Source organism: Xylocopa sonorina, chromosome 4, assembly GCF_050948175.1.
Source record: "Xylocopa sonorina isolate GNS202 chromosome 4, iyXylSono1_principal, whole genome shotgun sequence".
Taxonomy (NCBI): Eukaryota; Metazoa; Arthropoda; class Insecta; order Hymenoptera; family Apidae; genus Xylocopa; species Xylocopa sonorina.
The window spans coordinates 14,736,761-14,751,665 of record NC_135196.1 but is presented as its reverse complement, the minus strand read 5'-3'; the positions used below and the strand labels follow the sequence as shown (position 1 = coordinate 14,751,665).

The window sequence follows — 14,905 nt, the reverse complement described above, 5'->3', positions numbered from 1 at the left end:
TTGATTCGAACCCGGTTGAACGCGTTTCAGGAAACGTGAGCGAGCCCTTTCCACCCATGACGATCATATCGATTCGATCTTTCTTGCTTAACTCGTTCGGACAATTAAATACGAATATTTCTTGACTACAGAGAGAAATGTTGGCCGGGGGGAGGGGGAGAGGAGGAGAGGGGCGAGGACGTAAATGCCTGAACAACGATGGCAAAATGTATTTCAAAAAGTATTCACCCGATGAACGCTTGATACATTGTAAAATGGATACGCTGAGTCTCGACAGCGATTCTTGAAAGAAAATTCTTTTCCAACGTCTTAACATTCAATGCGAGTCTTACATTATATTCATTTTATTTGCAATAAATACATATAGAAACCGAGTCGGATCGAGTGAAAGACGGAAGATCACGGCATGAGCTAGCTTGTCGTGCGAAATCTTACCAATGACAGCATGTAAGGTACTTTATCGGTAATCAATAATTTATTGGTTTCTTATCGAGCTATTGAACGAAACCGCGGATGCCTATCGACGATTTTCTGAAAAAACAACTACGATTATGGCACAAATAGTCTGAATAAACACATGGAAAACCTTTAAAAATAACTGAAATCTCGTTTTTGATTACGGTTTTGATTTTTGTTTCAATTCTCAATACTGGCATCAAACTTAACGCACATCGGAGGACAGGGTATTTTTAACTTTTTAAATAAAATTATGTTTTTTTAACCACCCGTCCATAATGTGTCAACGACTACACAAACTTCCACGCAACAATCAATCTTCATGAAAACGCACCTCCACGCAATAGAACTAAAGAAATAAATGAGCGGAAAGAATCATTTTTTCTGTTTCACCCTCTGAGTGCTATAGCTGTACAGGACATTGAATTTATCATGCAGCGGTTATAAATGATAAATAATCGCTAAAGAACGTATAACGAAGCTAAGAAGAGTGCTGGTATTGGTATTAAAACGAACGTACACACGCACGTACATGATTTATAAAACGATTTCTGAGGCAGGCAAATTTCCGAAAACAATTCAGCACTTAAAGGGTAAAAAAATGACCAAGTACACTTCTTGCACGTACACATGGATAACGTCACATTATAGCAGACTTGTCTCGATTGCTCTTTGCAACGGCAGTAAATTCTAGCTACACCTTCTTGAACGCATAGAATCATGCACTATCCTTTATCGATCCTACCGAGGCACGAGCGTCAGGTACAGTTGCGAGCTGTCGAAACATTATTAAATAAAAAAAACACACACGATGCCGTGTAATCTATTTCCTGAATCGTGGCGGAACTGCACTGGTCGGTGTCGGTGTCGGGCTACTGCTACACGATCTGCTTAGCGTTCTGTGAGGCTCGACGCTGAGAAAAGTCTTGTCGCCGATCGGCGGTGCGGACGAAATAATTTCCGGCTCGGCTGGACTCGGACACCGTAGTTGCGCGCAGGGCGATAAAGTGCTTTTCGATAACGTTTGTAGCGGTATCTGATAGATTCTTATCGGCTTCCAATCACCCTGATTGTCTATAGGGAAAACAGAAGACTTTTTGTAATTGAAATTATAACAAACTAGATCTTCTTATACCTATATCATCCCTCGTTTATACCGAGTCGAAGCATGCAATATCACATTTTCTGTCGTTAGTTCAGAGACTTATTAACGATCTGACCATATTATGAAATACAGTGCGTTCGCGTTATGTAAGAAGTTGGAAAATTACGATCGTTTTTAAAAATACAGCACGTACTTTGCAGATTAGATCGGCACGACGAAGATTGCGCGAAAGGAGGCGGGCTAGAAACCGGTTCCTCCTTATCCGAAGGCTTCGAATCCAGGCGGATCCTTTCGCATTTTCCCGGAAGAAATTCCGGCGCCGTCGTGGCAAAGAAAATGTCTTGTTTCGAGGTGATTAGATTCAGATTTGGCATGACAATCGTATGTACCAAATTTCCATTGATTATCAATCGTATCTCCATCGTGTCGTTGGTGAAAGCAAGCACGTAGGGAAAGGCACAGGCTGAAAATTGTTTCGAGACATGAAAATTAAAATAGAAATTAAGAAAGCTTAAAGTACACCATTTCTTATAATGAAATTTCATACTTTACATCTTCGATATAAATAATACCACTCTCTTACCTATCGCTGCCGGCACGGAATTCCAATTGAAATCGAATTCAGTTGGTGCTGTGCTTTCGTCTAGAAGTTTTTGAAAGTGACACGTATCTGGAAACGTGAATGGTAGAAAACGTTAGAAAAGAATTTTCCTTCAAGGCGCGCTACTTGTAAAATGTTTTATGCAAAAATTGAATCACTACATTTTTAATATTTTCTAATTAAACAAGACATACGGTTAAACATCAATCGGATAAACTATTACGTACTGTTGTAGCAAAGTAATAATTCAGGTTCTTCATCCTCGCAGAGATCTAAAGCAGCTACCAGATGTGGTTTTGGGGTTCCCTCAACATGAAGAATTCTCGTGCTTCCAGAAGCTGTGATTAGTTCGAAATGGTGTCGAATACCGCAGCAAAGAGTCCATTCGTTATTTGAATCCGTATTTTCAATTATTGTTACCAGCGATGGAGTTTCACTAGCATTGAACTCTTTCAGGAGCAGGAAACCCTCGATGGTGTCCGTATCTGCAGCAGGACACCATGCGGTCCAAGCAGCGCTATGTTTCCACTGGAGTACTGTCAAACGTCGACCAACAGCCACGCACTGTTTAACATTATACTACGTTAACGTGGGTATGATTTAATTAATGAAAAAAGTATGAAAATCTAAGAGGAACACACCATGCGCAGATGTGAACCACCAGGCATAGTGATGGTGTATAAATGGCAACCTCGAGTTCTAGGTAGTCTCCTTTCTTTCGTATGGGCTCGTCCTCTGACAGCCAAGGGACGTACACGAATGTGGGTACGCCGGATCACGGGCTTAAATTTCGCAGTAACCCGCGTGAAATTGTCGACGTCATTCTCTTCGCTTTCGTCAGCATCATCATCCAAGTCATCTTCGTCTCCATTGTCTTCGCACTCCTGGTCGTCCTCACGATCGTTCAGAACTTCGGCAGATCTGTTTACCGCATTATTCTCGAATTCCACTAGACGAAAAACGTGAACGTTGCTTTCTTTCCCTTTGTCACCGGTGCGAAACAATAATATCCCGTGCTGTTCGACCACGTCCAGTTGTTTGATCTGCACGGACTCGTCGAAGATTAGTCTATGCGAGAGGCTGTCTGAAATTAGTTTGTCGAACGCTATAATTACTTAAATGCTTTAGACAATCGAACGCAGAGTTTCTCTTTCTTTCCTGGCGAAATTAACAGAATAAAACTTCAGTCCCATCTTACCCTCGATCAGAAATGTCCCGTTCTCGCTGGCAAGGATTAGCTTGTTGTTCAACCAAACGTCCCCGCAGACGACCTCGTGAGGAAAGTCCGGATAGATGCATCTTGGCTCCCAAGGCCTGGGTTTCAGTGGTCCAGCTGTAGCCAAGGAAGTCGGTGCTAATCCTCTGACAATCGACTCCAATTTTAGGGCCTGACCAACGCGCACCATTTCCACAGCACGCGTCTCCTCGCGACGTCGACCTGGAGCCTCCACGACATCCGACAACGTTCGTCGGTTTAACATACTCTGTGAAAATTCGATCGGTTTTCCTTTCTACGGGAGTGAGGGAATGATCGATACACCACAAAAGTTTCCAATTTCTTTGTTTCTTTGACTAGTCAATTTATTCAGTCACAAGATTCGGTTGTGTAATCTTATTTATATGTGTATTAAAAAAAAAAAAAAAAAAAAAAAAAGGGAATTTTCTGGTGTAACTCTGATATAGTTTTCGTTTAATAATCAGTATAGAGTATGTGGATATCGATACTTTTGGTATGCAAATAAGTTAGTTAAGCGGAGGGTGAACTATAGGAGTATAACATTACTAATGCAGTAACTTACGTTGCTCTTACATTCCTGCGAATGTTCTTGATACATATCTCGAATAAGAGCATCGAGGGTTCTTTCTCGTTTCTGGGCAAAGGTTGGAGTATTGAAAGTAGCTTTCTCGCCATTTATCAGCTTCACGAGAAGAAATTCTCGTATAGTGTACGGGTCTTCGAACACTGGTGGACAGGGTAGGCTTGGGCCGAAAAGAGGGACACTTTCGTCACAGAAAATGGCCACACGCCATCCTTTACCGTTTTCTTCAGCTGACACAACGGCGAATACATCTTCGGTTGCATGGAAAATTATTTAAAATTAAAAGAGTTTGCAAGTATACGTGTTACGTGCTTGAACAACAAATTAAAACAATCCTTCGTTTATGATCGGTAATTACAAGTACTTCATTACTGTTGCTTCTAATAATACACTACAACAATAATTAATTACTACTTGAATCTGATTATCGGTTTTTCGATTTATTATATATATATTAGTTTACATTTGCTTGAGAGAAATTTCACAAGAAATTGCGTTACATCCTATACGTAATGGAAAGCATGCTGCCGATACTAAAATATCTATTGATGGAACACGTTGACCTCGTTTGTGAACATTGAAAACTTACGCGTAAACTGACTTCTAATGCAATTTGGGTTGAAAATGTCTATCGCGTTAGGGTCGTCCATGTAAACGATGTTGACAATATCGTTACCGATATGTCGCTTTCTCTCCAGCTGCTGAGGGTTGTCCTTTGAATAAGGAAGCATTGTGCTTACATGATACATCACCTCGTGTCCCGCGTATACTGTATAATAACTTTCTCTTCCAGTCATATCGCCTGTGGACATTCAAAGAGGAAAATGTTGAATAGATGAAGAGAAAAAATTTTATTTCGGAACGGTACCAGGTTCAAATCTATATACACACACTCATATGTTACTAAAAAAAAGAGCACTGTAATGAGATATAATAGATTTAGCATACCTTTCACGTCCAGACCACCTCGATACTTGTCCCAGTTCTTCAGTCGTATTTTCTCGCCCAGAATTTCGAGGAAATTCTCAAAACCTGGACTACCCTTCTCTGTAAATGAAACACTGCGTATAGAATTCTTTTTATCACATTCCAAAGTCCGCTTCCGTAATAGATTATAAATATATATGCCACATGTTGTGTCACTAAAATCGAGGACAAGTAAAATCGTTTTTATGAAATCGTAACGAAATATACCAAGTTTTCCAATAACTTTTTTTCTCTTTATTAGTTTCATTATTAAGAAAATCGATGAAAAGAAGGGAGAAATGCAAGTAGTAATAAACAGGTGACATATTTTATATCCGCTTGCACGTGGAAGCAATTGCTCCTGTTTCCGATCATTAAAGTCTGTAAGGTTGCCCGGGTTCTCATTAAACCTGAACTTTTAATCGATTTACCATTAGACAGCATCTCGTCGTCGGTGGTCTGTCCCTTTTTCGCGTATATTACGCCGAACTTGAAGTTGACGGAACCTTCTTGCTCCTCCAGCAACAAAAGATCCTACGACGCAACATTGTAACAAACAATCCTTTTTCTAATTAAACCAAGTTGAAATTCTCGCCTGGTAACGTGCCGATCGAATAACGCAAGAACAAACCTTTTGAATGTCCGGTGTGAACACTTCACGTGGAACTTTCTCGAGCTTCTCCAGACCAAAGAAATTACTGAAATTTGAATCACCGATCACCGACCACCTACGGTCACTCACTTTTTCAAGTCAGACGGGAGGATATTTACCTCAGGATCTGCCTGATCGTCATTGTTTTATTCACGGAATACGGCAGCGATATCTTCTGTGCGCCCTAAATATTTTCTTTTGTTAATACATTTCATTACTCATTCAAGTAACATTAAGAGAATACTAAATTCTTATTAATTTAGCTCCATTTTCAATAACGTCTCGTTACATGTAATTGTCGAGGAAACAGCGCTTTAGACAAGTGAATAAGTACGTCTAATTACAGTACAACATTGAGACAAGAGATACTCACTGTTTTCCTCCATAAAATCACTCTGTAATGCGGCACACTTTGGTCACTGACTTCGCTTGTCACAACCGACAAAAACAAGGGATTCCTCTCTTGATCCACGGCAACATAATTTTGGTGAACTACAGACAAACGCATTTTCGGTGTAATTATTGAATAATTAAAAAAAAAGAAGAGAGAGAAATGCGAAAAATAGCATGTCGCAGCTGTTAATCAAATTGTTATAACGGATCTATAGGAAAGCAATACTTGACCGCATGGAGAACAGCTGTTAGCACACTGTCTCTGTTATCTAACGCACTTATCTGAAATTCTAAAAAATACCAGCATTCGGTCTACTCACGTTTTCCAAGGAAGTACTTAAAGTACCAACGCGTCTGGTACTCGGGATTTTCCAGTATCGGTGTACTCGGCGATCCAAACATCTGCACACGTTTAAAATCAATCTCACCAGAAACATAATCGAACTTTATCGATAACCGAACTGGAAGGATGGAATTGATGTGAAAATCTAGAAGCGATGAGGATGGGGAAACGCTTTGTAGCTTACGTATTTACAAGTTGCAGTGTGTAAGAAACATTTGCAATATCAAAGTTTATTTCATGGAATATTGAACGTGAATATGAGGACATTGTAAACTAGTTAAGCAAAGAACAGATTACGGTTGAATGAGTTGAAGGCTGCATAAGAACGTGCAAGTTAATGCAGATCATAAATCACCATGTATAATTAATAGACTTTTGTTCTTTCATTTTTACCTAAAGTTAGGTATTCATTACTTTCTTGTTCCCGAAAGAAAAATAGTAAATTCATGAAACATTACTTTTCCCGAATTTGATAAATGCGAATAACGACTTGGAAGCTTAGCGAAATACAATACATACGTACATCGAAAAGACTGGGTAACGTGACTAATCTGAACGACGTATTAAGCCTCAGAGTAAAGTGACCAGAAGAGGAACGAAAAAGGGAACTAATGATACGGATGCAAAGGAGACATAATTACACCTTTCTTACTTCCTCTTTCTCGCCGGGGGAGTCGCCGTTCTCCACTCGAAATCTTCTCCCATTGTCAGACCCGTCTTGCTCGATTTGTGGCAGCTAAAAGACGATATCAAGGAGTCCAACATTAGCAAGCGTGAGTATCTCTTCCGACGATACGGAGGGGAAAGAGAAGAAGAGACAGAGAGATTGTGTTCCAGTTTCGGAGGGCCATCGTTACGCATGGAACGCTGGAAAAACGAACGCTATTTCGCGATTCTTTCCCACCCTTGCCTACACCCCCTACCCGCAACCCCTTGATGTAGCTCTTCTTTAATTAACTTTTATCGTGCACCGGGTCTCCTGCCTTTATTTCGGCAGGTTCGATTTTCACGAATCCATTGTTCTTTCTTTTCACGAATGGAGATCAAACGTGAGATGAACGTGGGGCCGATATGGAAAATTTCAATTTCTCTACATTGACTTTCTTTTCGAATCTTTAAAGTGATGCGACTAAGTACGACTGAAAGATTGGTGGTGTATGATTTTAATATACAGGAAGCAATTATGCTATATGATAATGAAGTTTTTTGAAATTATCAGCTACTCACCATTTCGACACTGCCATAATAGCGTCTGGATAGAACACCTCGCCTCGAAACAGCGTCCGTGGTAGACCTGAAATATCGTACACGATAAAAGATCGTTCGACGTATATTCCTTTAAGTTTTATACCACACTACGCATTAACATAGGGCCTGACGTAATAAGAAACGAATAAGTCACAGTCTTTCTGTTCAGCTTCCTCAACTCAGAGCAGTTCACAACGAAAGAATCGCGATTGCATCAATTAATCTGCCTTAAGACCGAACTTTCTTCCTATAAAATACATCCCCGCGTGATTCCATTTGAATAATGTTACCGTTTCAATTCTGACGCAATTATTTTACCCAATAAATGGTTCATTTCGTAGAAAATATTCGAAACTATTCTTGAAGGAACGTACACGTGATGACTTGCCCGGCGATGAAGGTGCCTCGACTGCGAGGCGGACAATGCGGACACGCAAACCGATCTGGATCTGTTCCTGCGGATCATCTCGTGCGTAATGGGCAAAGTGTCGTCGTCGTGTTCGTTTTCTCTCGCCGAACAACCGTCTCCGGTCGGTCTCTCTCCTCTTCCTTTGCCACGTTTGCACTTCTCCACACCGGTAGCCGTCGACGAGGTCGAGGTCGCCGACGAGGGGACCAGTGACACGTTTGTATTGGACGAGCCACTCGTCGACGAGACTCCGCGCAACCGAGAGACCAGCTTCATGTCCAAACACAACATCCTCGCGAAGGATGATCTATTTTAAACTCTTCTTTCCCTTTTCCTTTTTCCTCTTTTCAAATTTCCCGAGTTCCCAAACGGTTTGGTTTTTGAGACTAGTCTGTGGAGTTCGAGATTAAGTATCGTTATATCTGTTTAGTTGGTTCGAAGCTTCGATGACTCTTCTTGAGATCAGCTAACATTTCTTGATCAGTTTCAGTGGCATTATTTTCATACGAATCATGGACGATCAGCTTTCGTTTTCAATCGTTGTAGACGGATTCGTTCAGGTTCAAGTTTTTAACAGTAATCCCTAGATCAGTTCGAAGTGTTCTTCGTTGATTCTTGTTTCTAGTGCTAGAGTATTTATATCAGAATTTTTGCACGAGTTTCTTCGGCATAAAGATGAATCCTATAGAGTTAACAGTATCGGCGCCAAATTTCGCCGGTTATAAGCCAGCAGTAAACGTTCATAGTTCAACCCTCCTAAAGATACTGCCAGCCAGGCTCCCAGACATCGATATCATTGACCGAGTTTTCCTGTTCCGGATGTTTCTAACCCGTTTGAACATCGGGAAATATATACGTTCATAATGAAGAGCAGGAACATCGATGACACTGACCGGGTCGTTTTATTGTCTTCCTCTCTATTCTTTTTGTTCTTCTAATAAGACCTTTGACGTAGCGATTTTTACGTAGATACATGTTATTAGCGTATTTGGAAGATGATTAGTTTGATTATCGATTAAGAGGATTTAGAGAATTCTTATACCTTTGACTAATCTTGCGTATCGGCATTGGTTTCTAAAAAATCGAAATATTCCATTAAAAAGAAAACAAACCGCTTCCTAATACTTTACACAACCCTACGAATTTAACGAACAAGTGCAGCAAAGTTATGGTGCCCATCCCACCGAGTTATTACCATTATTTTCATCCTCCAAGTTAAATAACTTCAAGTTAATTCAGGTTATAACTCAAGAAGAGTGTCGACCAAACAAAAGCGAGGTTCCTCGACCTGCGAAAGGAGCGTCCGACGAAGTGCTCGACTCTCTTCGCGTACGTTTCTGCCTCGCGAGAAAACGTCACCCTCTTACAGCATCATTTAGAACGGTGCAGCGAACCAGCGATTTCATCGATGCGCATCACTTCGAATAGGAGCAATTGCTCTCACAGGCTTGAATAGCGTCCATTCGAGTCGACCGGCAACGAACGATTCATCCAACCGTAATTGCTACATACAGCTACCATTCTCGTGGTCCACGTTGTCTCCAAGCAATCTCGATCTCGAACACCGATTCAGCACGCTCCCCGACTCGTTGAATACTTCACTGCATAACGTGAAACTACAAGCGGAAAACGAAACGTGATAGAAAGAGAGAGACACGATAATGCACTGGCGATTTTCCGTTCGAAATATCAGTTCATTAATAGTACATTATAAGATGGATCTAAAAGACGAATACGCGTTTACATTTCTACAAACCGAGTCGCGCTTGGAGCGTAACTTTATTAGCCTATCCTGTAAATTTGATCAGTCACCGTGTCAGGTCTTTCGTTATTACTTGTCCGATTATTTGGGCACTTGTTTCTGTAAAGAATTTCCAAAAATCCATCAGTTCGTTTTATCAGCAGTATCTCTATTCTCTCTATCACAGATCCTCCTTTACATTCTACTGCAACTTTCGTTACCTCGATGTTCTATCAATATCACTGACTTCTATAATGACCTCTGTCTATAGCAATTTCTCGAGTCGACTTCTTTCAAATCTATAGTACAGTGTCCCGTCTACTAAACAACAATCTATTTTTTCTCCACTTGACGTTTCGCAATTTGTATTCCGTGGTGCTCCTCGAAGTTCGTTAATCACATTCGAAGTTTCCCGTCACGGTCGAACTCGACAATAGCACATCTACATCGTAGAACGATTCAACTGATGCGTGTACACGGCAGTGACGTTGTTCGTCGGTAAGTAGGATATCGATGAAAGATCCAGGTGAAAGAGAAGATCGGGTGAAATAGAGCCGAACGAACGTCGAGAACCGACGGGTTTGCAACCCCTACTGAACGGAGCCAGGACACGACCCTTTTCGAATGAGGACGCAGCGAGTCACGACGAGAGAGAGCGAGTTATACATATACTGGTAGTAACACGGCGACTCGACGACTGGCGCCGCGTCGTCGAGCTCATTGGCTCTCTTTTCCGACCTCCTACCCCCTCTGTCGCTTCGTTACGCTGGCACTCGCTGTCTTACCGCGGCGACTTCGCCTGGACCTGGGCAAATACTAAATTTTATTCGTACGAAAGATCCAGAATAACAATTTCAAATCGTTTACGATTGTCTCAGATTTTTCTCGGAGAAATACCTACCGCATTGCAACTACATTTTCCGCCATGGTCGAATCAAATTGCGTTTCGCCTTACATTTAGTTGAACTTCATTAGTTAATATCATTTTAAGGAAAAAATGGGCAGATAAAATGTGTAAAATATGTAATACGTTTGAATAAGAGGAATGTGAACTTGTATACGTACAAGTAGGGGAGAAGATGAGTGTATACATTGTCCTATAGCTAAAATAGTTTGTAGTTCATGTATGAACGATTACAATCATTCCATGTTTTCTCCTCCATTTTTACTAGTCGACAGCATTCTCTCGTTTAGCATTCTCTCTGCTTTTGTTCTCTTTTAATTCCGCATTCTGGACACCGGCGTGTGTTGTTCACGGTGGCATTTTCATTCATTTCTTAGGGTTTTCTACTCTCTCAATTTGCTATTTCTAATGATCCGCAGAGATACGTCTGTTTTTCTCGGATGTCACAAAAACTCCCTCCTGTCGGGAAGAAATGTCTGCTATTCTCTGGCAACATCCTCGGGGAATTAACCGTATTCTTATTGATTGCGACTATTTTCCGGGCTCTCGAAATCAGAGAAAAATATTATCTCCCAAATCCCTCGTTTTGTTTACCCTATTGATTACTTCAACACTTGTTTTCGGTAATATTTTTTTTTCCTTTCCATAATAATTGTCCCTGGTACATATCGTTGTTAGGAATTTGCAGTTTACTATAGATCAGAATAAATTGACTTAGAATAGATTTTTAATTTCATGATTCATATGTATCCGTATATAGTTCATACCAGTAGTGTAGAAATAGCTTTCAATTTATTTTCACATACCATTTATAGTTTCTTGGATAGTTTTCCTTGATAATGTAGCTACAGTATGGTCGTTTGTGCCATTACCAACGAGTTACTTGATAGATATTGAAAATACATTACATCCACCGTCGGTAATTGTGTTTTACTGAAACTCCGCTGAAATACCGATCGTGCAATCATCGAAGACGCCATTTGTGCCCTCTATGATTTGAAGTAGCGTGCTTTTCGTAGTTCATTGAAATTAATCATCGAAATCGTTACAAAATTAATACACATGAAAAGGTAAGTAACAATAATTGGCTCCATTCTAAATGAACAATGCAGTTCTCATATTCCAGAGACAATGCAATTAGAAACGGTCTATTTCTCCTGCGTTTTTATGCATTCGTACATTCCACTCTATGGACTGTAAGTACATGCGTGTATATGCGCAACTCACCCAAACCTTTTTCCTCTTAATCCTTCCGTCCTTCATTTTCATTGTTCTACCCGAGCGCTCGATTGTTCAGATAGTTTTTTCTTTCTTACGATTGCTCCAGTTGCTCTGTATCCATCCAGCTCCTGTTTTCTTCGATATTCCTGCCAATTGTCGATCTCCTCTCGCGTCTCTCGCGCTTTGCCAACCCATACCATCCACGTTCTCCAGTCTTCTTCCTCATTCGCTGTTTTCCATCGTTCTCTCTCTCTCTCTCTCTCTCTCTCTCCCTCTGCCTCGCGTGTTCACGTTCTTCCTTCTCTAGCCACAGGTCGGAATGCGCTGCGGTCGACTTCCACTCGATCGAGCGTAATCGAGATCGATCTACGCGGTACAAAAGAGTATCAACGGTCGGGACACCTCGGTCGGGCCGATGGCAAAAGAGTTAATTATAAAGAGCCGAGCGTCAAAGTCCGATACCAGCGCGACGTAACCTAACGACGACGGACCAATGAAGCCTTAGTGCGCGCTCGCTTGAACGCAACCTGAACGAGCACCGGTTTATCGGACACGGGGAAATCGATATCTAACGACGAACAGGTTAGGAAAGACGGTAAATTTCCTATTTAAAAAAAGAAAACGAAGAGAGAGCACGCAGTTTTCGGTCTCGTTTCGGCGAAGGTCGCCAAACGCGAGCAGCCGACGCTGGTACACGTGTTTACACGTTTCTGCGACTTTTGCGTGGCAGAGGATAATTTACATCGATAAAGTCACAACTACTCTCGTCGCTTTTCGTTTCTTGCCTCGCGGGACGCTGAATATTGCTGGATGTCGCGCAGTTTCGTAACATTTTCGGATGGACAAGGCAAGCTATAATCATAGCAGCCAGGTGAGTCCACCATTTTGAAAGCAAGATTATCTGTCTTCCATTTTGAAAGCACGATTATGTAGTAGTCTTACTAATGGAGGCGCGTATACAGGTACATGTGCACGTTAAATGAATGACAACAGTAGGATAGAGTTGTTTCTTGCCTCGTGGGATGCTTGATATTGCTGGATGTCGCGCAGTTTCGTAAAATTTTCGGATGAAGAAGGCAAGCTGCTATAATCGTAACAAGCAGGTGAGTCTACCATTTTGAAAGCAAGATTATTGTAGTAGTCTTACTAATGGGGGCGTGTTTACAGGTATATATGCACTTTAAATAAATGACAACAGTAGATAGAGTTGGTTCTTGGTTAGACAACCGTGCGGTAGACACTTCCATTTAAACAGTCGTAGCGTGTCTGTGGTTGATAGGAGAGTAGCCAGTACTACTGGCCCAGTAGTAGCACAGGACTCATTCTTTGTACGTTATACTACTTGTAAGTAGTACGGAGCTTGTACAACCAGAGTATAATTTTTCTTCTTCAAGACATTTCTACTTGTATGACGCAATTTGCTTTGCTGCATGTAATTGTAAGTAAGAACCAACGCTTTCATTTACTTTCGCTATTTTCAACGTATCACGACAATCGATACTCGAGTTATTTTCGAACTTGGAACAGCAGTAATTAGAAGTAATCTGGTCATCGTTACTTTTCTCTGCACGAACCTCTCGTTGTTTTTTTTCTATAAAAAGGAAGTTTTTCTTTAAATAACTTTTCTGCCCTCACAGGAAGCTAATTTCCGTTTAGAAATCTGTTCACTTTCCAAGCAAATCCGCTATTCCCTAATGGCCTCCGCAAACTCGTTGTTATTACTATTTTATCAACCAGAGATTTCAAACTGCTCGCCCCTAAACAGTTAATGGATTACGTCTGAAGTTCGCTGAAGGTTCTACCTTTTATTGCGAAACGCGAACCTTGTGAGCGATCGGGTACCTATTCGGAATTAAACAGAGCCGAAGTTTTACCTGTTGCGGCCGGAACAATTACGGAAATTGCGAACGATCCGGGTTTACATTCGCTTACGTGCTGCACGATCCCGTAATCTAAATGGGTCAACTCGAACGGTTCTTCTACAACTTCCAATGTCGACGACGATATTTGCATAAGCTATTTTGCGAAGAATAGATTAGATGTCGATGTTTTGAAAATAAGGAAAGTTTTGCTTGTTTATAATAATAAACCTTTGTGGAAATAATTTATTGTTCGCAAATCTAATATTAGTTTAATCAACTGCTGCTAGGTACGTTAAGCACGAGATAATAAGAAAGTTTATCGACACGAAAATAAAGCAGGACAAACTTTTAGCTTTTCTAAATAGTTTTACGCGGGTAGCACACGATCTCTTGGGCTAAGAAATATAATATTTCAACTTACCGTGCTGTCCATGGTAGAACTTTGGTGCCCTCCAAACTGATGCTCCTCAGTTCGTACTTGGATCTGTGCCGAAGTGGTGAACCAGGAGCGGTGGTTGTATGAAGGACGACGTTTCTCATGCTTTTCGAGCTGGTCCCGGTAAGCGCGTGCCTTCTACCGGAAGCACCCTCTCTGGTTGACTGGTTCGTCGATCTCTTCAAGGAACTCATCGTTGATGCAAAAATTTTATTTGCGAGCAGCGATCCTTACATTATTTCCAACACTCGTCGATCACTTTTTTTGGGACAGGATATGCACATTTTTGTCTTTTCCAAACGAATTCTTTAAATTCCAAAATGGTATCATTTCGGTACTAAGCTCCAAGTTTTCTTTCAAGACAAATCTATTGTTTCTTGATCAAATTTTTGTTCAGCTTCTGCGCTCCGTTTTATTTATGTTCCTTAAAGGTATATGTTTCTCAATTTAAGTGATATCGTTCGATCCTTTTATAATTTTTCACAAATCCATTTACTAAGTATCGTTAAAAAAGTCGACGAGCATCTTTCTCTTAAGAACACTGTGGATAGACTCTGAGGATTTGTTCGTAATCCATCAAATAGCAAGAGAAAATTAGGAACACGCGTTCCTAAATTAATCTTCCTTGAAATTTTCACTCGTCCATTTCTATACTTCACATTTTACGTTCGACATTCTTCAGCTGTAGAAAAAACGTATCTATTTTTCAAAAGATCCACTTGATATATCTCTTCCGCTTGGAAAGTAA

General features: G+C 40.8%; 1 protein-coding gene across 3 annotated transcripts; it reads right to left on the bottom strand.

Moving 5' to 3' along the window:
- Positions 1-1,279: 1,279 nt before the first annotated feature.
- On the bottom strand, positions 1,280-14,366 carry LOC143423183 (GTPase-activating Rap/Ran-GAP domain-like protein 3). Of its 3 annotated transcripts, none has more exons than XM_076894311.1 (17): positions 14,143-14,366; positions 7,564-7,630; positions 6,989-7,072; positions 6,314-6,395; positions 5,974-6,092; positions 5,720-5,784; positions 5,580-5,646; positions 5,380-5,482; positions 4,931-5,029; positions 4,572-4,784; positions 3,962-4,233; positions 3,361-3,646; positions 2,804-3,246; positions 2,390-2,726; positions 2,145-2,231; positions 1,755-2,024; positions 1,280-1,530 (listed from the first exon to the last, which is right to left on the bottom strand). In XM_076894311.1, the coding sequence occupies exons 1-17, from the start codon at positions 14,349-14,351 to the stop codon at positions 1,280-1,282; spliced, it is 3,054 nt and encodes a 1,017-aa protein (XP_076750426.1). In that variant the 5' UTR covers positions 14,352-14,366. The 3 variants fall into 3 exon arrangements, with proteins under 3 accessions (XP_076750426.1, XP_076750424.1, XP_076750425.1); XM_076894309.1 differs by lacking the exon at positions 14,143-14,366 and adding an exon at positions 7,959-8,388; XM_076894310.1 differs by lacking the exon at positions 14,143-14,366 and adding an exon at positions 7,959-8,388 and having other exon boundaries at positions 3,361-3,607.
- Between the last annotated feature and the right edge of the window lie 539 nt (positions 14,367-14,905).